The sequence below is a fragment of the Mastigoproctus giganteus genome, chromosome 6, assembly GCF_048544385.1.
Source record: "Mastigoproctus giganteus isolate SK-2022 chromosome 6, ASM4854438v1, whole genome shotgun sequence".
NCBI lineage: Eukaryota > Metazoa > Arthropoda > Arachnida > Uropygi > Thelyphonidae > Mastigoproctus > Mastigoproctus giganteus.
The window spans coordinates 686,549-702,051 of NC_143580.1; the positions used below are offsets into that span (position 1 = coordinate 686,549).

The 15,503-nt window shown below is 43.3% G+C and overlaps 1 protein-coding gene across 1 annotated transcript in view; it reads right to left on the bottom strand.

The window, feature by feature from the left end:
* The window catches only part of LOC150083783 (glucose dehydrogenase [FAD, quinone]-like), a 153,476-nt gene that overhangs the window by 77,040 nt on the left and 60,933 nt on the right, over positions 1-15,503 (bottom strand). Inside the window, exon 4 of the mRNA XM_090375336.1 lies at positions 9,952-10,141. Within this exon, the coding sequence (XP_090231462.1) occupies positions 9,952-10,141 (190 nt within the window). The remainder of the gene's footprint in view (positions 1-9,951; positions 10,142-15,503) is intronic.

The window sequence follows — 15,503 nt, forward strand, 5'->3', positions numbered from 1 at the left end:
TGTAGCCTTTTTGTATGTTCGCTGTATTTTGTAGCCTTTTGTATTTGTATGCCGTACTTATCTTATCTAGATGTGAACCCCTGGCGCTCGTTGCCGTGATGGGATATTGTGCTGTAACTCTACTTCACAATAAAGATTTATTTATTTATTTCAGCAGGCTTCTTAGTCTCTGATGACATTTTTTGGTCAGGCACCTCTTGATTTCCTTGCATTCCAACTGCTCAGCCTGCATCATCCCTAGGTATTTGTAGGCCTCCATTTTGTCGTAGCTTCGATCTCTTTACCAGTCAGCAGCTGGTAGTTTCTGTCAACTAACTTTCCCTGGTGCAGTGTGTGGGTCTTGCATTAGTCTAGACCCAATTCCATCCTGATGTCCTTGCTGAATTCTTCGGTGATCCGGTGTAGTTGCTGGTGTTTCTTCTCGGTTATTATTATTTTTAATTTTTTTTTTTTTTATCCGTTTATTCCAGAAAAGGAAACCATCCCGGGATGGCAAAGTGCCATGAGAGTCCTAAATACATATCAGGGTACGAGATACTACGTGTAGAGGGCCACATATACTGAACACGTAGTCTCGTCCCGAAATATTATATACAAATTTTATATTTAATATGCAGGGTGTCTCAAAAATATTGGTACAAACGTATAGGGGAGGTAGGTAACATCTAAAGGAATGTGAATCGCATAGGAACCCATAATTGGAAACGTAACGGGAAAGTAGTAGCAGAGGCGTCTCACAAGAAGCAGAAATGACACAAGACAGTACTTAGTGGCAAACAATATTAACAATGGAGTACGAGATCGATGCTTTCATGATGTTACGACAAATGCTCGAAGGTTCCACCATGAGACGCGATGACACCGACGCAGCATGGATTGGCGGACACGGTCGAACACACCTGGAGTTTCTTTGACAGTAGCAGCAGCACAGACGAGATCCATTTCCATCTCCACAGGCGATTCATACACGATAGATTTTGGATTTCGAAAAGGATACTCCACCACCGATGCCCTACGCAGCATCATCAACGCTGCAACAGAAACAGACCGCAAATACTTTCTTGCCATCGTGGTTGACTTTGCCGGGGCGTTTGACACCCTCTGGTGGCCAAGCTTCCTCAGCAGGCTCCGTGAGGCGAAACTACCAAGTAATCTATACAATTGCATTAGCAGTTACCTATGCGACAGGTCAGTAAAAGTCACTGCTCCTTACTGTACAATAACCAGACGCATCTACAGAGGATGCCCACAGGGCTCCGTCCTGGGCCCACTGCTCTGGAACGTGGTCCTGGACGGATTGCTCAACCTCAACCTCGGAAATGCAACTTCCCATGCGTATGCGGATGACCTTGTCCTGACACTGGCAGAAAACTCCAGGGCACAGCTGGAAAACACAGCAAACCGGGCGCTCGCCACTCTACAACAATGGGCTGACGAAAATAACCTGAAGATATCATCCACTAAGACAAGCTCCATCCTACTTCGGGGAACCCTGGACACCAGGAGACCCCCCCAAATAAAAGTACAAGGAACCACCGTCAAACTGACCACAGAAATGAAATTTCTGGGGGTTGTCCTTGATAGAAACCTATCCTTCACTCCCCATCTTAACTATCTCAGAAATAAAATCAGAAATTACTCGTCACTATTTGCAAGAATCACCCGCAAGGACTGGGGCATAAAGAAGAAAACCTTGCTCTTTTTCACAAAACTGTGTTCCTGCCAGTCATCCTCTATGCCTCCGGTGTCTGGTACAAGAAAGCAACCACTGCAACTAATAAAAGAAAACTAGAAACCATACAGAGGTACATGTTACTGACTATCTCACGAGCTTGCAAAACAGTGAATACACACGCGCTTCAGGTGCTCACGGGTGCCCTCCCCTTGGACCTGGAAGTGATACGCAGTGGACTCCTCTACAGCCTTTCCAGAGGCATACCGGATACCTGCCTAAATTTCACATTAAATGTAGCCAGCGAACCGAAAATAGAGAAAAGAAGACTAACTGTACATCTCCAACAAACCTGGCAAACACGGTGGCAAAACTCAACAAAAGGGCAAATAACGCGAAAATTCCTCCCAACTGTCTCGGCCGTATACCCAAAATACCCAAGCTGGCTCTCCCCAGGATTGCTGGCCACGTACCTCCTAACTGGCCATGGCGCCATCAGATTCAAACTAATGACCTTTGGACTGAGCAACACTGCCCTCTGTCATTGTGGCTTAGTGGAAACGTGGGAGCATTTAATGTACCACTGCAAGCTTTATGAAGACCTCCGATGCCGACTAATTACAGAATTACATTATGTACCAGAGAATCAAGAGGAACGCTTATTGGAGGAGGAGCACAGCTACAAAGCACTGGCAAACTTTGCACAAGATCTTTTTCACAGAAGGCATACTCTTCCGCCCCCACAGCCACAATAGCCTTTCTCAGGCCCACAATATATGACTTTGCAAACAACCATATAAGGTGCACGGACAGTCACCATCAAGACAATCCACAAAGGGATTGCATCCCAGGAAGAAACAGCATTAAAAAAAAAAAAAAAAAAACACCCGGACTCGACAAACTCGGATCCAACTAATGGACCCAGGATCCAATAACTAATGACCATGACTCCAGATAGAGACATAAGTACAGACTGGACTAAATACCCACAACTACGGACCTGACTAAGACACCTGTCCTGCTGCCAAGTGACAACCACAGACAGGAACCTACACACGGATGGGACAACAAGGACCTGACTCAAGCAGACATGCAGCCGCCAGGCCATATGGCGACCTGTGCCGGCTCCCTTGCCGGGCACACTTTCCTCCCTTCCCTGGCAGAGGGGGAGGCGACAGCCTTCTTGTTGCCTCCCCCCTGCCATCCCACATCTTTCTCTCTGGTGGGGCATGGGCATGCCCCACTGGCACATGCTGGGGTCGTCTACTCTATTGACCCCAGTCTTTCTTAGCTATTTCCCCCCCTAGCCTTCAGTCTCCTCCCCTCTCTATCTCTATGCCAGCGCAAGACCCACACCAAAATTCTAGCTTCTCTAAATTATTTCGCCCTCTCCTCGGCCATTAAATTTTCAAATGCAACCCCTTCAAACCGGAAAACATGTATGTGATCAACATACAACGTGCGAATTTTTTTTTTTTTTTTTTTTTAAGGTCCTAGCCACTGAAATATCAGGAAATTAGGTGGCAGGACCTGCCAGAGTAAATTAATTATAATACTGGTGTACCTGGTCTGCCTCCACGGGGCGAAAGTGGGGCAACGTTGGGCCTCAGTAGGGGTCCAGCGGCTAAATGACCAGATGAACAACGGTACACGACACTACATATGAACAATATCCATATACTTTTAAATCTCTGGCATTTCCAGCAAACTGGCACACCCATCACAATGTAAACAACGCGGAGATGGGGGAAGCCCCTGGTGCCGTATGACCCTAAATACACTTTACACTTTACACGATAGATTTGTGGGGCCCCCACAGAAAGAAATCAAGGCTCAATAAATCAGGTGAGAGTGGGGGGCCAGGCAACGGGTTCACTATGGCCAATCCATTGACGCCCAAAACGCCTGTTCAAATGGTAAGGAACACACCTTCCATAATGGGCAGGCGCCTCGTCATGTTGAAACCAAATGTCGCGTCTCACATTTGCTGGAACATCGTCAAGTAACCCTGGTAGAACTCCTTCAAGAAAGATCCGATATTTAGCTGAGTTCATGCGGGATGGTAACAGGTATGGGCCGAATAAGCAGTCGCCGACCATACCTGCCCACACATTTATTGCGAAGCGATGTTGTGCCGAATGGGGGCGCACACCGTGTGGGTTGTCGTGAGCCCACACATGAGCATTGTGCCCATTGAATAAGCCTTCCCGAGTGAAATAAGCCACATTCGTGAACAAAACATAGGCTGGAAAATTCAAGTCTTGAACTCTTTCTTGGAGAAACCACTGCGCAAAAGCCACACGTGCAGGTGATCTTGGGGGAGCAGTAACTGAACCTTTTGAAGATGAAAGGGGTGTAAGGAATCGTGGCGCCAGACACGCCGTACACTGCAACGAGACACTCCTAAGGCAGAGGCAACAGTCCGTGTGGTGGTAGTAGGATTATTCTGGACGGCATTCAACACACTTTCTTCCATGGTGGGAGTTCGCGTCGAGCGTGGTCTGCCCGCACTACTCCTGTTACCTCTAAATGACCCATAATCGCACAAATTGTGATGCACACGCGCAAACAAACGGTGGTCTGGTACATGGTCTGTCTGGGAAGCGTTCTCCATAAATTCGTTGAGCGGCTCGTCCATTGCCCTCTGCTAATCCATTCACTAGCTGCATGTCTGCCAGCTCACGGTTCGTATATCGATGCATGCTCTTCGTGCGGTGACTACCGCGCTGTCTACCGACGTACGGTGATGTTCCCGGTTATGGGTTCCCATGCGATTCACATTCCTTTAGATGTTACCTCCCTCCCCTAAACGTTTGTACCAGTATTTTTGAGACACCCTGTATACAATATTTACAGATTAATGATTCTGTTCATACATTATACAAATCATATATTTACAATACACTAATAATTCCATATATAACTTACATATCTGTTAGAGAAGGTATATTTTTCCAGTGAACAGCTTACCAAATTATTATTGTTCTTAAAGTAGTAAGTTTCACTTTTACTCACAATTCTTTGGTACTTTGCAGCCGATTCATATTTCGGTAAGAAGCCTGGAAGATCTCTTTCCGGTATGCTGCATCCTCACACAGTTTTTCGGCATCTTTGGAGTTAAATATTTTTGCTGCATTTAATGGGAAGAATCTTTGCAGGCTACTAAGATTGCTCAGGACTGGACGCAGTGGATTATTTACTTCTCCGCAACGTCTAGCAGTGGCACGTGGTTTGACTAGAATATTATCCAGGACTGGAGCACCCATTCTGCCTGTGAGCATTTGTGCGAGAGTGTGTATGTTCCTGTTAATTGTCCGCTGCATCCAGGGTGTGATGTTAACATTTGAGTAGACCTCGTCAGATAGTAAAAGGGTGGCCAGCAACTCTGTTAAGCCATCGCAAGAACCAGTACTCTATCCCAAGGACGGACTTATAATGTGAATCTGGAGCTGAAGACCAGATTTGCGAGGCATACATTGCAATTGGCAGGACACACATTAAAATGTACTTGGTCGCTAGCTGAGGATCCCTAATTCCTACCAGTTCCTGTCTAGTAGCCCATAAAGCGGCGAATATTTTTATCCTCATATAGGCGAAATGTTGAGCAAAGGTAAGTCTGTCATCCCACTTAAGACCCAGGTCCAGGTGAGGTGCACTTTTGCCAAACTGTACCCATTCACAGAGATCGAGATTTTTATTCTGCTTGTAAGTTATGGTCATTTGGGCAGACTTCTGCGCATTAATACGGAGCCCCAGTGCAATCCAGATAGCTCTCAAATTCTCGGATTGTGCTATTCGCAATCTGGCAAATACCTTCTGCTGATTCGTGGTCTCTGGAAGTGATGAAGAATTTTACATCGTCAACATAGGTTTTAAAATTGCAGTACCGAGCATGAAATGTTTTTTTTTTTTTTTTCATCAGACATCCAAACATGACTGAGTTGAATGAAGTCTTCAACATAGCCGAAGGTAAATTATGCAAATTAAACACGGGTCTATGCATTGTCTGTGTTCCATGCGGCTCTATCTTTTGTGGGTCATGCCTCAAAATTTACCTAAAAAAGATGAATAAGCAATTTTTCTTGTGTTTCATGCAAGGAAATACCTGACAATGAGGGATTAAGGGCACCTTCCCAACGTAATAAGATACCCTGCACATCAACTGAAACTACATCATCTGCGCTGGGAAAAAAACGCTATCCTACCATACCGTAGCAGAAGCACCACAGCTGAAACTACCGATGAACAGGTACAAATCGCCGAGGGCGACAATCAGTACCCCACAGATGACGATGCTGTCTCCACTTCTCTGTTGCACTACAGGGCAATTGAATGCCACACTGAAAAAGTCAGGCAAGACGTAGCTACGTCGGCCACTAAACTTTGATGCACGGGGAAAACTGCCCGTGGATAAGTGAAGATTATATAATTCTCATAAACAGTCAGCTGAATACTGTTATTAATGAGATTAAGCAAATTAAAGCACAAAACTCAAGGCTACTTGGAGAAGTACAACTACTCAAGGCAGAAGTAATTAGAAATAAGTTCACTGTTGTGAACCGGCCTTCTGCTATAGAACAAAACCATCGAAATGGCAAAGGAGCTAAATCAAATGAATACATATCGTGATAGTCAACAAAGTATGAAGAAACCCACTAAATCCCAAACAACCAGCAGTACTAAAGAAAAACAATCTTCAACTAATAGGAAACATAGCAACCTGCCTACCCCCATCGATATGAGTCAATTACCTGTATCAGAGCATCCTTGTGAAATTAGGTACGATATCGGTTATATATCTGAAGCAACCGTTTCTCACAATGAAGCTTCTCAAAATGCTCCATGCCTACACTCAAGCATGAGTGTTGACACCAATAAAAAGCCCACTTATGCACATATTGTCTCCCAGCAGTCATCCTTCAAACGATTGCGACCTAATTCCCCTTTGGAAGTGACATTAACGGCCAATGATCCAACTTCTCACCAAGATAGTTCTGTAAATAGATTGGTAGCCCAGAGGGCCAGCCCCACTGAAGTATCATCACCAGTAAAGCCAAACCAGTCAACCAATCCAAATATTGGAGAAAATATACAATATAACATCCATCCTAACCAAATCGAAAATCTTCATATCGAGACTTGGACCATCCACAACCGAAGCAAAGATATCTAAATTCTTTGAGGAACAAATAGGGGTCAAGGTGGCTGTGAGACCTGTGAAAACAAGGTGTCCCTCCTCTTCTTCATTCACAATTACTTGTGACAAACAGGATGAACTAAAAGTGCTACATACCAGCATCTGGCAGTCAGGAACTCTAGTAAAAATGTACAAAGAACGGACATCTTCCGCATCCTACCGCACAAGATCGACAATAACACAGGGAAGCAACCAACGTCAGCCTCATGCCAAACTGTCTTAATAACTCCCTTAAATGCTTCTACGAAAATGTACGTAGTATCAGCAATAAACTACACCCTCTACAAACCATCACGTTACTATCTGAATATCAGTTCATCTGCTTGACTGAAACCTGGTTATCTCACGGAAGGCAACTGGATGTCATAGGTCAGTCTCTCGATTACCCCAGTCTCCATATTTCCAGGGACAGTAGACGCGGTGGAGGTGTTGCGTTACTGTACTCATCCAGTTTCAAGCAGTCCAGATTTCAGGTGAGCAGGTCAGATAAATTCGAAGCCCTATGTGCCACATTAAGAAAGGATGCCATACAACTCCAAATTTGTCTTGTATATCTACCCCCTTGACCACACAGAAGATTCACGAAGTGAAGTGATAGCATGGATAGCAGCCAACCTAGCCCTAATATCGCCACCTTCATTATAGGTTTCAACATGCCTACGCCTAGCCATGATGAGGCCACTGAGGATCTCATATCAGTCACTGGCATATTTGGCTTATTTCACAAAACCGCATCTCCTACCAGGGGAAACAGATTGTGTTGATTGAATAACATCACAATCTATTATTCCACAATCTCCCACACCTTGATGTGACCACTGAACACCACAGCTTCCCCTCTGATCACGCTCCAATCACGTTTGAGTTCAACGTCACTGTAAACTCAAAGGCTGGTGAAGCTTTCAGGAATGAGTTGATTACCAAAACAGCATTCTCCATCAAATACATAAACCCAGAGATCATCCTTGCACGTCTCATAGAAATAAACTGGAAGGATCTATAGCAAGAATCAATAGACATTGCTATATCTAACCTGGCTAACCAGCTACTTGAAATTGCTTCCCAAGGAGCTTCCAAGCAATAAAAACTCTCTGATAGATCCAATACATGGTTGAATGCCGAAGTCCGAGAAGCATTCAAGAGGAAACAAAAAACATTCAGAATATGGAAAGAGTACCATAACTCAGCTGACTACGAGATGTATAAGAAAGAACGGGTAACCTTCCTCAAATGTAAACAAAATGCAATCCGGGAGCAGGTACTCAACAGAATACACCGCTCCAAACATATTCATCTAAATTGAACAAAGATTTCCATATTGATGAGATGGTATTTCAGGAATGGGTATCTTTGACTTTTAACGAGATGTCATTAGATACAAAAACCCCAAACCTAAGTGATTTCGTCATACATTCCAGACAGCCCCTTTAAACTATAACGCTAACAAAACAACACCTTATAAATACCATCAGTAGACTTCCTAATAAATCTACAATTGGTCCTGACGGCTTCCATCTCTTCAGGGTTAAAGTGTGTAGTGCCTTCATTGTGGAGCCCCTTCTTGTAATCTTTAATCGCATATTGAAGTCCGGATCAATCCCGACAATGTGGAATCACTACAGAGTACAACCCATACCCAAAAGAAAAAACCCAAAGGAACCTAAGGACTTGAGCCCGATCTCAGTGGGCTGCTCTCTATTAAAAGTTTTTGAGAAAACTATCATATCAGCACTGATTGAACAATGCTTCTCTCATAGACCCAAACATCTGCATACTGTGATCACCAAAAGATCTACATATACAAATCTATTGGACACCCTATTTAAAATTCAATTCAATCAGTGTACCTCGCAAGGTACACTGATTTCTCATCATATGCAGATGACCTCAAATTATATATAAAATCAAAAGGCCCTGAACAAATGTCCCCTCATAAATCAGCGAGCCGCCGTCCTGATCAACAGCCTTGTAACTTGTCTACTGCAGATAGGTCTGGAGATAAACATATCTAAATCAGCCCAAATCACATTTACAAAAAAGATTAAAAAATGACATCACAACGGAGTGCAGTAAGGAAAGTGAAGTCTCGCACCGACCGACCTCGGCTTGATTTGGGCCTCACTTTTCAAAACCATTTTACGACCATGAAAACGAAGACTTTCTCGGCGATGTGGGCAATTCGACAAGAGCCGATGGGGTTACTCCACGTCGATGTAGTCGGAGGATACGTCCAGCGGTGCCTACAACCTATCGTGATCACGTGTATGCATCACCAATCTGGTCTTCTGCCCCGACGTCGTACATAAATAGATTCCTCGCAGTGGAGTACTGGGTAATGCGATGGATGAACAGGGTCACGGGCAATGCTTTCACCATCTCCAGGGCTGTGTTATATACCAACTTAAATATGACTCCCTGGAGAGTTCACATTGCATCCAGGAATATTCTTCTTCTTTCTCAGATGCTTACCGGTGTGATTGACGCCCCCAGTCTTCGAGGACTTATCTCTACTCCACGTGCTGGACGCAGTAATGACAGTCCCTACCTACCCTTGCATTCTGTACTGTGCAACGTGTGCTGTCTGAAGAATTTCTTCCCAAACGACGCAGTGAACCTTTTCAACTCATTGACAACAGACCACCCTGTGAAATACTCCGAAAGCAAGCAGTACAGAGTGAAGAGCATCTCAGAAGCGCACTGCTTACTTCAACTGTAATCTTGACAATGAGTGAACTTATAAACAATATTGTAAATATACAGACTTGTGTAAATTATTGTAAATAATTGTATTCGTGCATTTTTGTACACCCTTCTTATATTGTATATAATTGCAATTCTTGCATTTTGTACACCCTTCTAGCCGGTCGGCTGTGTAAAAGGGGGGGGGGGTGAAAGCAAACACGCTATTTTTAATAAATAAAATTTGAGGGAATCTGCCACCGATGCTATTTGTAAGGGAAGCGATCTGCGGAGTAAGCGCGTCTTCAGCGGGGATTCGATCGTTAACTGATTGCGCACGTGGACGTTGCTGTTTCCTCACTCGGCAATTGAAAAAAAAAAAGATTTCTCGCCGAGCACTCACCGTTCTTCGCGATTTCTTCGTTCCGGTTGTCTTCGGACTTGATGAAGTAGGGCAGGACGTCGTTCCAGCCCCAACCGACGGCTCCCTCTCGCTCCCACAGGTCGTAGTCCCTCCTGTTCCCCCGGATGTAGAGCATGTAGTTGATGGCGCTGCTGCCCCCTATCGTCTTCCCTCGAGGCCACCGACTTTGCTGAAAAGAAAAAGAAAGAAACACGTCAATCGCACGAGGTAACCGTGGCAACTGCTATTGGGGAAGAAAAGTCCGTTTTGAGATTGGGCGCCGTTTCCTTCCGCATGGCAGAAGGTCGAGTGAAGAAACAACGGTCATTGCACAATGCGGCGAAAAAATGTCAAATGCGTGCGCAACATTCCACTGACTTGAAAACCTGCCAATTACAAAAGCAGGAAACCTGGACCGAGATGAATCTGGACCGGATTCATCTCGGTCCACATTTCTTCTCACTTCTGAATCCTTCAAAATTTTGATCGAAGCATCGCCGGCAGATCTTTCAGAGGGAGAGAAAATCTTTATTGTAACTCCACGAATACGATTGAGGAAATACAAGAAAGGAAAGTTGCAACTGTCCCGTCATCACGGCCAAAGGTCAGGGGTAGCTCGCATCACAATTAAATAATTAATTCCGTACACAACGATACAAAAGTAAATTTAAAAAAGTGAAACGTGCTCTCGTGATCCCTCGCACGATGCAAAGTGTTTACAATTCTACATCACGCGAGCTTATATTTGCAATAATGTACTGGAAGGGCACTGGCGCCTGGGGCATGAGTGCCCTTCTCTGGGGCATCAGTGCCTAGTCAGAATTTTGCAGCGAGGATTGGTTTCTTTGTGGTAGAAGCTGCTGATGACGACAGCACTTCAGCGGCATGGACGAGCGGAGGATAAATTACTGTCCTAATGAATTTCCTAATTATCTGAGGTTCCTTAACGCGGTTAATTGCTGTTTACCTGTCCATCGGAGAGCTTGTCTACTTGAGCGTGAAACGGGAATTTTTGGTCAAATACTATTCCCAAATCCGAACGTGTAGGAGTGGCAGATATTACATCAATTCCATCGAGTGTTGGGGCTATTATTGTAGGGTTTTGTTTTTTGTGGGTTGATCGAGACTCCATACTGTTTGAGGTAAGAAGCGACGTTCATAAGAGATACTCGATGTAGCCCCAAGGTGATCGTTGGAAGCAATAGGCGTTTTAGAATTTTTATGTCGTCGGCATACTTTCGATGTTTTTCTTATTGTTACGGACAAGAGGTGCAGTGATGGCTGTAAATAATAGCTGAGGTAGGACTCCTTCTTGCGCGATTGCCATAGGCATCGATCTGTAGTATCCTACCATGGAGGAGTGGCTGTGTATTCGGATGAAATGAAATGAAGTGGCCGTGTATTCAGAGCTATATGCCAAAGAATGCAGATAATTCCAGCAATACCTGAATGTGCATCTGTAAGAACCCAGTCTTATAACTCCTAATAATAATAATAATAATTTTGTAATATTTTGGGAATTATTATATTTTAAACAGACAGCATTAGGCAATTTGCTGGCGTTTCCACTGTTGTTCCTTTCAGTAGAGAGCGGATTAGCGTTAGCAACGGGGGGGGGGCTGTTCGAACTAAAACTGTACAATAGGAGTGCCGGTTTGAAGCAGTTTTGTTTACGGAAAGTAGAGCGGGAGTAGCACTGCGGCAAAAAAGGACAAAGGAACGCCCCCCCCCCTCCCAAGGAAGGTTTCGGACTCCAAAGAGGAAGAAAAGATCCAGGATCATAGAGCAAGCCGAGAGCGGGTATCATAGCGCTGTATAAACAGGCCGACACCGAAGTGCGCTCTTATAAATTTCAAGGGCGGTCACTTAAAAAGGGGCGTGGCGAAACGGGTAAGTGGACAAGGATGGTCAGAAGAAAGTTCTAGAAATTTCATAGCGTCCGGATGTCCCCGCTACCAAAAAGGGAGCGCGACCTACCAGAACGTGGGCCGAGACAACAGAAAAGGGAAATGAGCGAATAAGAATAAAGATGTAGAAAGAGAAATAGAAGATGATTGGTCAAGAAAAGGGGGAGAAAGATGGAAAACAAAAAAGGTGATGGGGCAGAAAAAGAAAGAGCCCGAGAGAGAGAGAAGCGGGAGAAGAAGTCAGTGAGAGAGAGAATCGCTGGAGAGTGAGAGAGAAATTTTTGGGAGTGAGAATTGTTTTGGAGGTGTGTGGGAATTGTTAAACGGTGAGTTTTAGAAACATGGCACAGTTCAGTGGGTATTTGTTATAGAAAATGGGGGAAACGATGGAGAATAAATTTGGATGGAGCTTCAAATGGATGGCCAAGGCCGCAACCCTGGAGAAAAGTCCTTGCGCGTCGAGAGAACCGACAGAGGGCAGTATAAAGATGCGCGCCTAGTGGATCAGCAAAGACCAAGCCCAGAGAGATGGCTGCTGAAAATACCTGAAACAGGAAACACCCATCCAGGTAGAGAGAGAGAGAAAGAAGAAAGTGCAAGTAAGTTTGGAAAATTTTGCTAACGAAAAAAAAAGCTATTATAAAGAAAATATAAACGGGGAGAAATTAATAAGACAGTTAGAGGAGATTTTTGATGAAGTGAATACTGTATTGTAAAGGATAGAAAAGGGGGGGAACAACAGAATATAGATAAAGAAAGGAAGAGTGAGAGTGTTACCTGTCTGTGTTATAAGTATGCGTAAAATAAAGGAATGCGTTACCGTTGTTAACGAAATAGCCTGTACTCTGAACAAATATCCTCTAGTTGTGTACAGCCCACCGAAGGCTCAGGAGGATATGCCGAATTAGATGTTCACGTGCATAGAGGGAGAGAGGAAGAATAATGTACTGTAATTACCTATATATGGATATATATACTGTATATATATATCCATATATAATTGCATATGCTAGTTAGTACTTTGTATTGTTCAAAACTTATGTTTAGTAAAAAAGAGAAATTTTGATGTCTTGAATTACTTAGTGTGTCTATTATTGATTATGTACTAAAACGGTGAAACAAACCTTATTACCTTATGTCTTATCTGTGGGGAGAAACACCACAGCCCTACAGCAAGAATCCGGAATTATCCAGGCAGGGGAAGTACAAAAAATAAAATCTGAGGATTTTACTTTTTTTAACGAGCAACACGGAATATTGTGACGTAAAAGAGGGCTGAATGGAATTAATTTATGGAGCGACAAATAGCTTGTGGACCTTGGAAGGGAAGTGAGGGCCCCTGTTCCAGAATTTAAATGTAAAGCAACAGCCTATTGAGGTTCCAAAGTAGATAGAAGTTACGATTGTACATAAAGTTCCCACAAATGTGTAGGTTGTAGCCAAATACAGATCCCACAATTGTCGATCCAGCCAGCGATTGATCCTGCAATTGTATGTTCCAGTTCCCACACGTCTCTTGTAGTTTCTTAAAATTTAAAAACTGAGCTTTCTAGAAATAACTGTTTCTCTTATATTCACCGAAAGGGTACATTTAAAACTAATATTTGTTTCAATAAAACTGTACGTCAATAATACACCAAAAAATAAATAAATAAATAAAATTCTTGAGTGTGTATCGATATTGCATCGATAAACTATGGCTTAAATTTTCTTATTTGTTTCTAAATAAGAAAATTTAACATAAACAGCATCCGTTGATAAAAAATATAACAAATATATACACGCACGCACGTGTCTATCTTTACCAACCTACGATTCAAAAGCCCTTAATTTTAAATCTGTGCATAATTAAAACATCCGAATCGATTTGTGGGTTGTTTCAACCATAAGTTGGGAACTCAGTTTGCGATATTATTTTTAAATTTTTCCTGGTAATTGCGTGCCAGAGGGCAAGGGTACCGTTCTGAATCTAGATTACTCCCAATAGTGTCGCAGTTTTCTTAAGATACACATTTCAAAAATTATATTTTTCTTTTATATCTAAATCCTGAGAAATTTTACCCTGCCAAACGCTACGGGCAATTTATTAAAAGATGAAACGACAACAGGAAAGTGTCCTCGAGTGTTTGCTCAATTCTTCACTCACTCATTCACACACACACGCTGTGGCACTGAACAGAGACTGTATTTCGAAATTGCGGTTCCTGGATGCTCTAACTTGTATCTTGCTCTTTGAATAACACCAGTTTTGTCGGATATTGTTCTACACTTAAACTTCAGTAATGACTCTAAAGTTTCATTAAAGCTGTTCTTAATGTCATTATACAGCTGGTTATACGATACTTTTTTCACAATGAGAGGAGGAATCAATGGAAATATAAATACTTCCACGTATCTCTCTCTCTCTCTTCTGGCAACAATACACGCTCTTCTCCTCTTCTAATTCTAAGATGTATTTCGAGGATTCATGGGCCTACGAACTATTCAAGCTACGTAAAAGGACTTTAATGTTTTACAAATAATATGTCATCTGTGAATTGAACAAAGTTTGACATTTGTCAGAAGCAGATTTAAAACAATGTTTTCGACAGCTGAAAGGTAAATTTCAGAGAGCAGAAACTTCCATGCCCATGGGGAGCCCAAATATTTGCTTCGAAGTGTTCTTTATGTGCCTAAAATTCCTGGCTTCTGTTAAAAATATCACTAATTTTATAACATTATATACCGATATAGATGAATAGGCTTTTTGACAATTCTCGGGGGTAATTGGCATCTTGAAGTATCTTTTCTGACATTTTTTTTGATTTTAAATGTCAAGACAGTCTTCTTATTAGAGTCATCACAGAATTGTTTTATTTGTGCTCGACATTGCAGCTCATCAGCAGCTTTGACTGTACAAGGAGACGACGCATAATTCGACCGCTTAGGCGAGCTGCATTTTTACGAAATAAATTGGATCGGAGGGGCGATGCTATGAACCAGAGGATGTTACCTCGGAGTAGATCGTGGGCTCTTCGAGTAAGCAGAGGGGGGAGGGTGTAAACACGTTGATGGCATCGAAAGCAACAGCAATATCCAGGTACGTGCTGTCCAGTTCCTCATACTGTTCGCAAGCAGAATGGTTATACCGCTTTTGGTTGCTAGGAGATTCGTTACTGTGGACCGGTTTGGGATCGTGGTCGTAGTGCATTTGTGGCGGTTTATCTCCGCCCAAGGACGCGATTCGTTAAGATGAAAAGCGTAATTCTTCTAGGATTTAGGGTTAGATATCGGCCGAAAGTGCATGAGTGCAGTGCGGTTTGGAACTTTTTTGTATGAGGTCCGATGAACTGCTGTGCCAGACTTTGCGAAAGGTTGTTATGATCAGAATTCACTTGGAGATGGACTTCAGCGGTTGGAGAATGAACGGGCGGACGAATTTTATCACAAATTGTGGCACTTTGCTGTCTCCAGCAGTGGCAACCCCTGGAAACAAATTTATCGTTGCTATCAGTTGGTGTGTGGAGATGCCGATGGAACGTCTTTTTTGTGATTCGTGGTCGGACCTAGAGGAAGGAGGAAGGGAGGGTTTGGCTGCCCTGCCAGCGAATTGACTTCATGTACTGATACGTTGTAGCCATTTAATTGAGTCCAGCTGATTAGAAA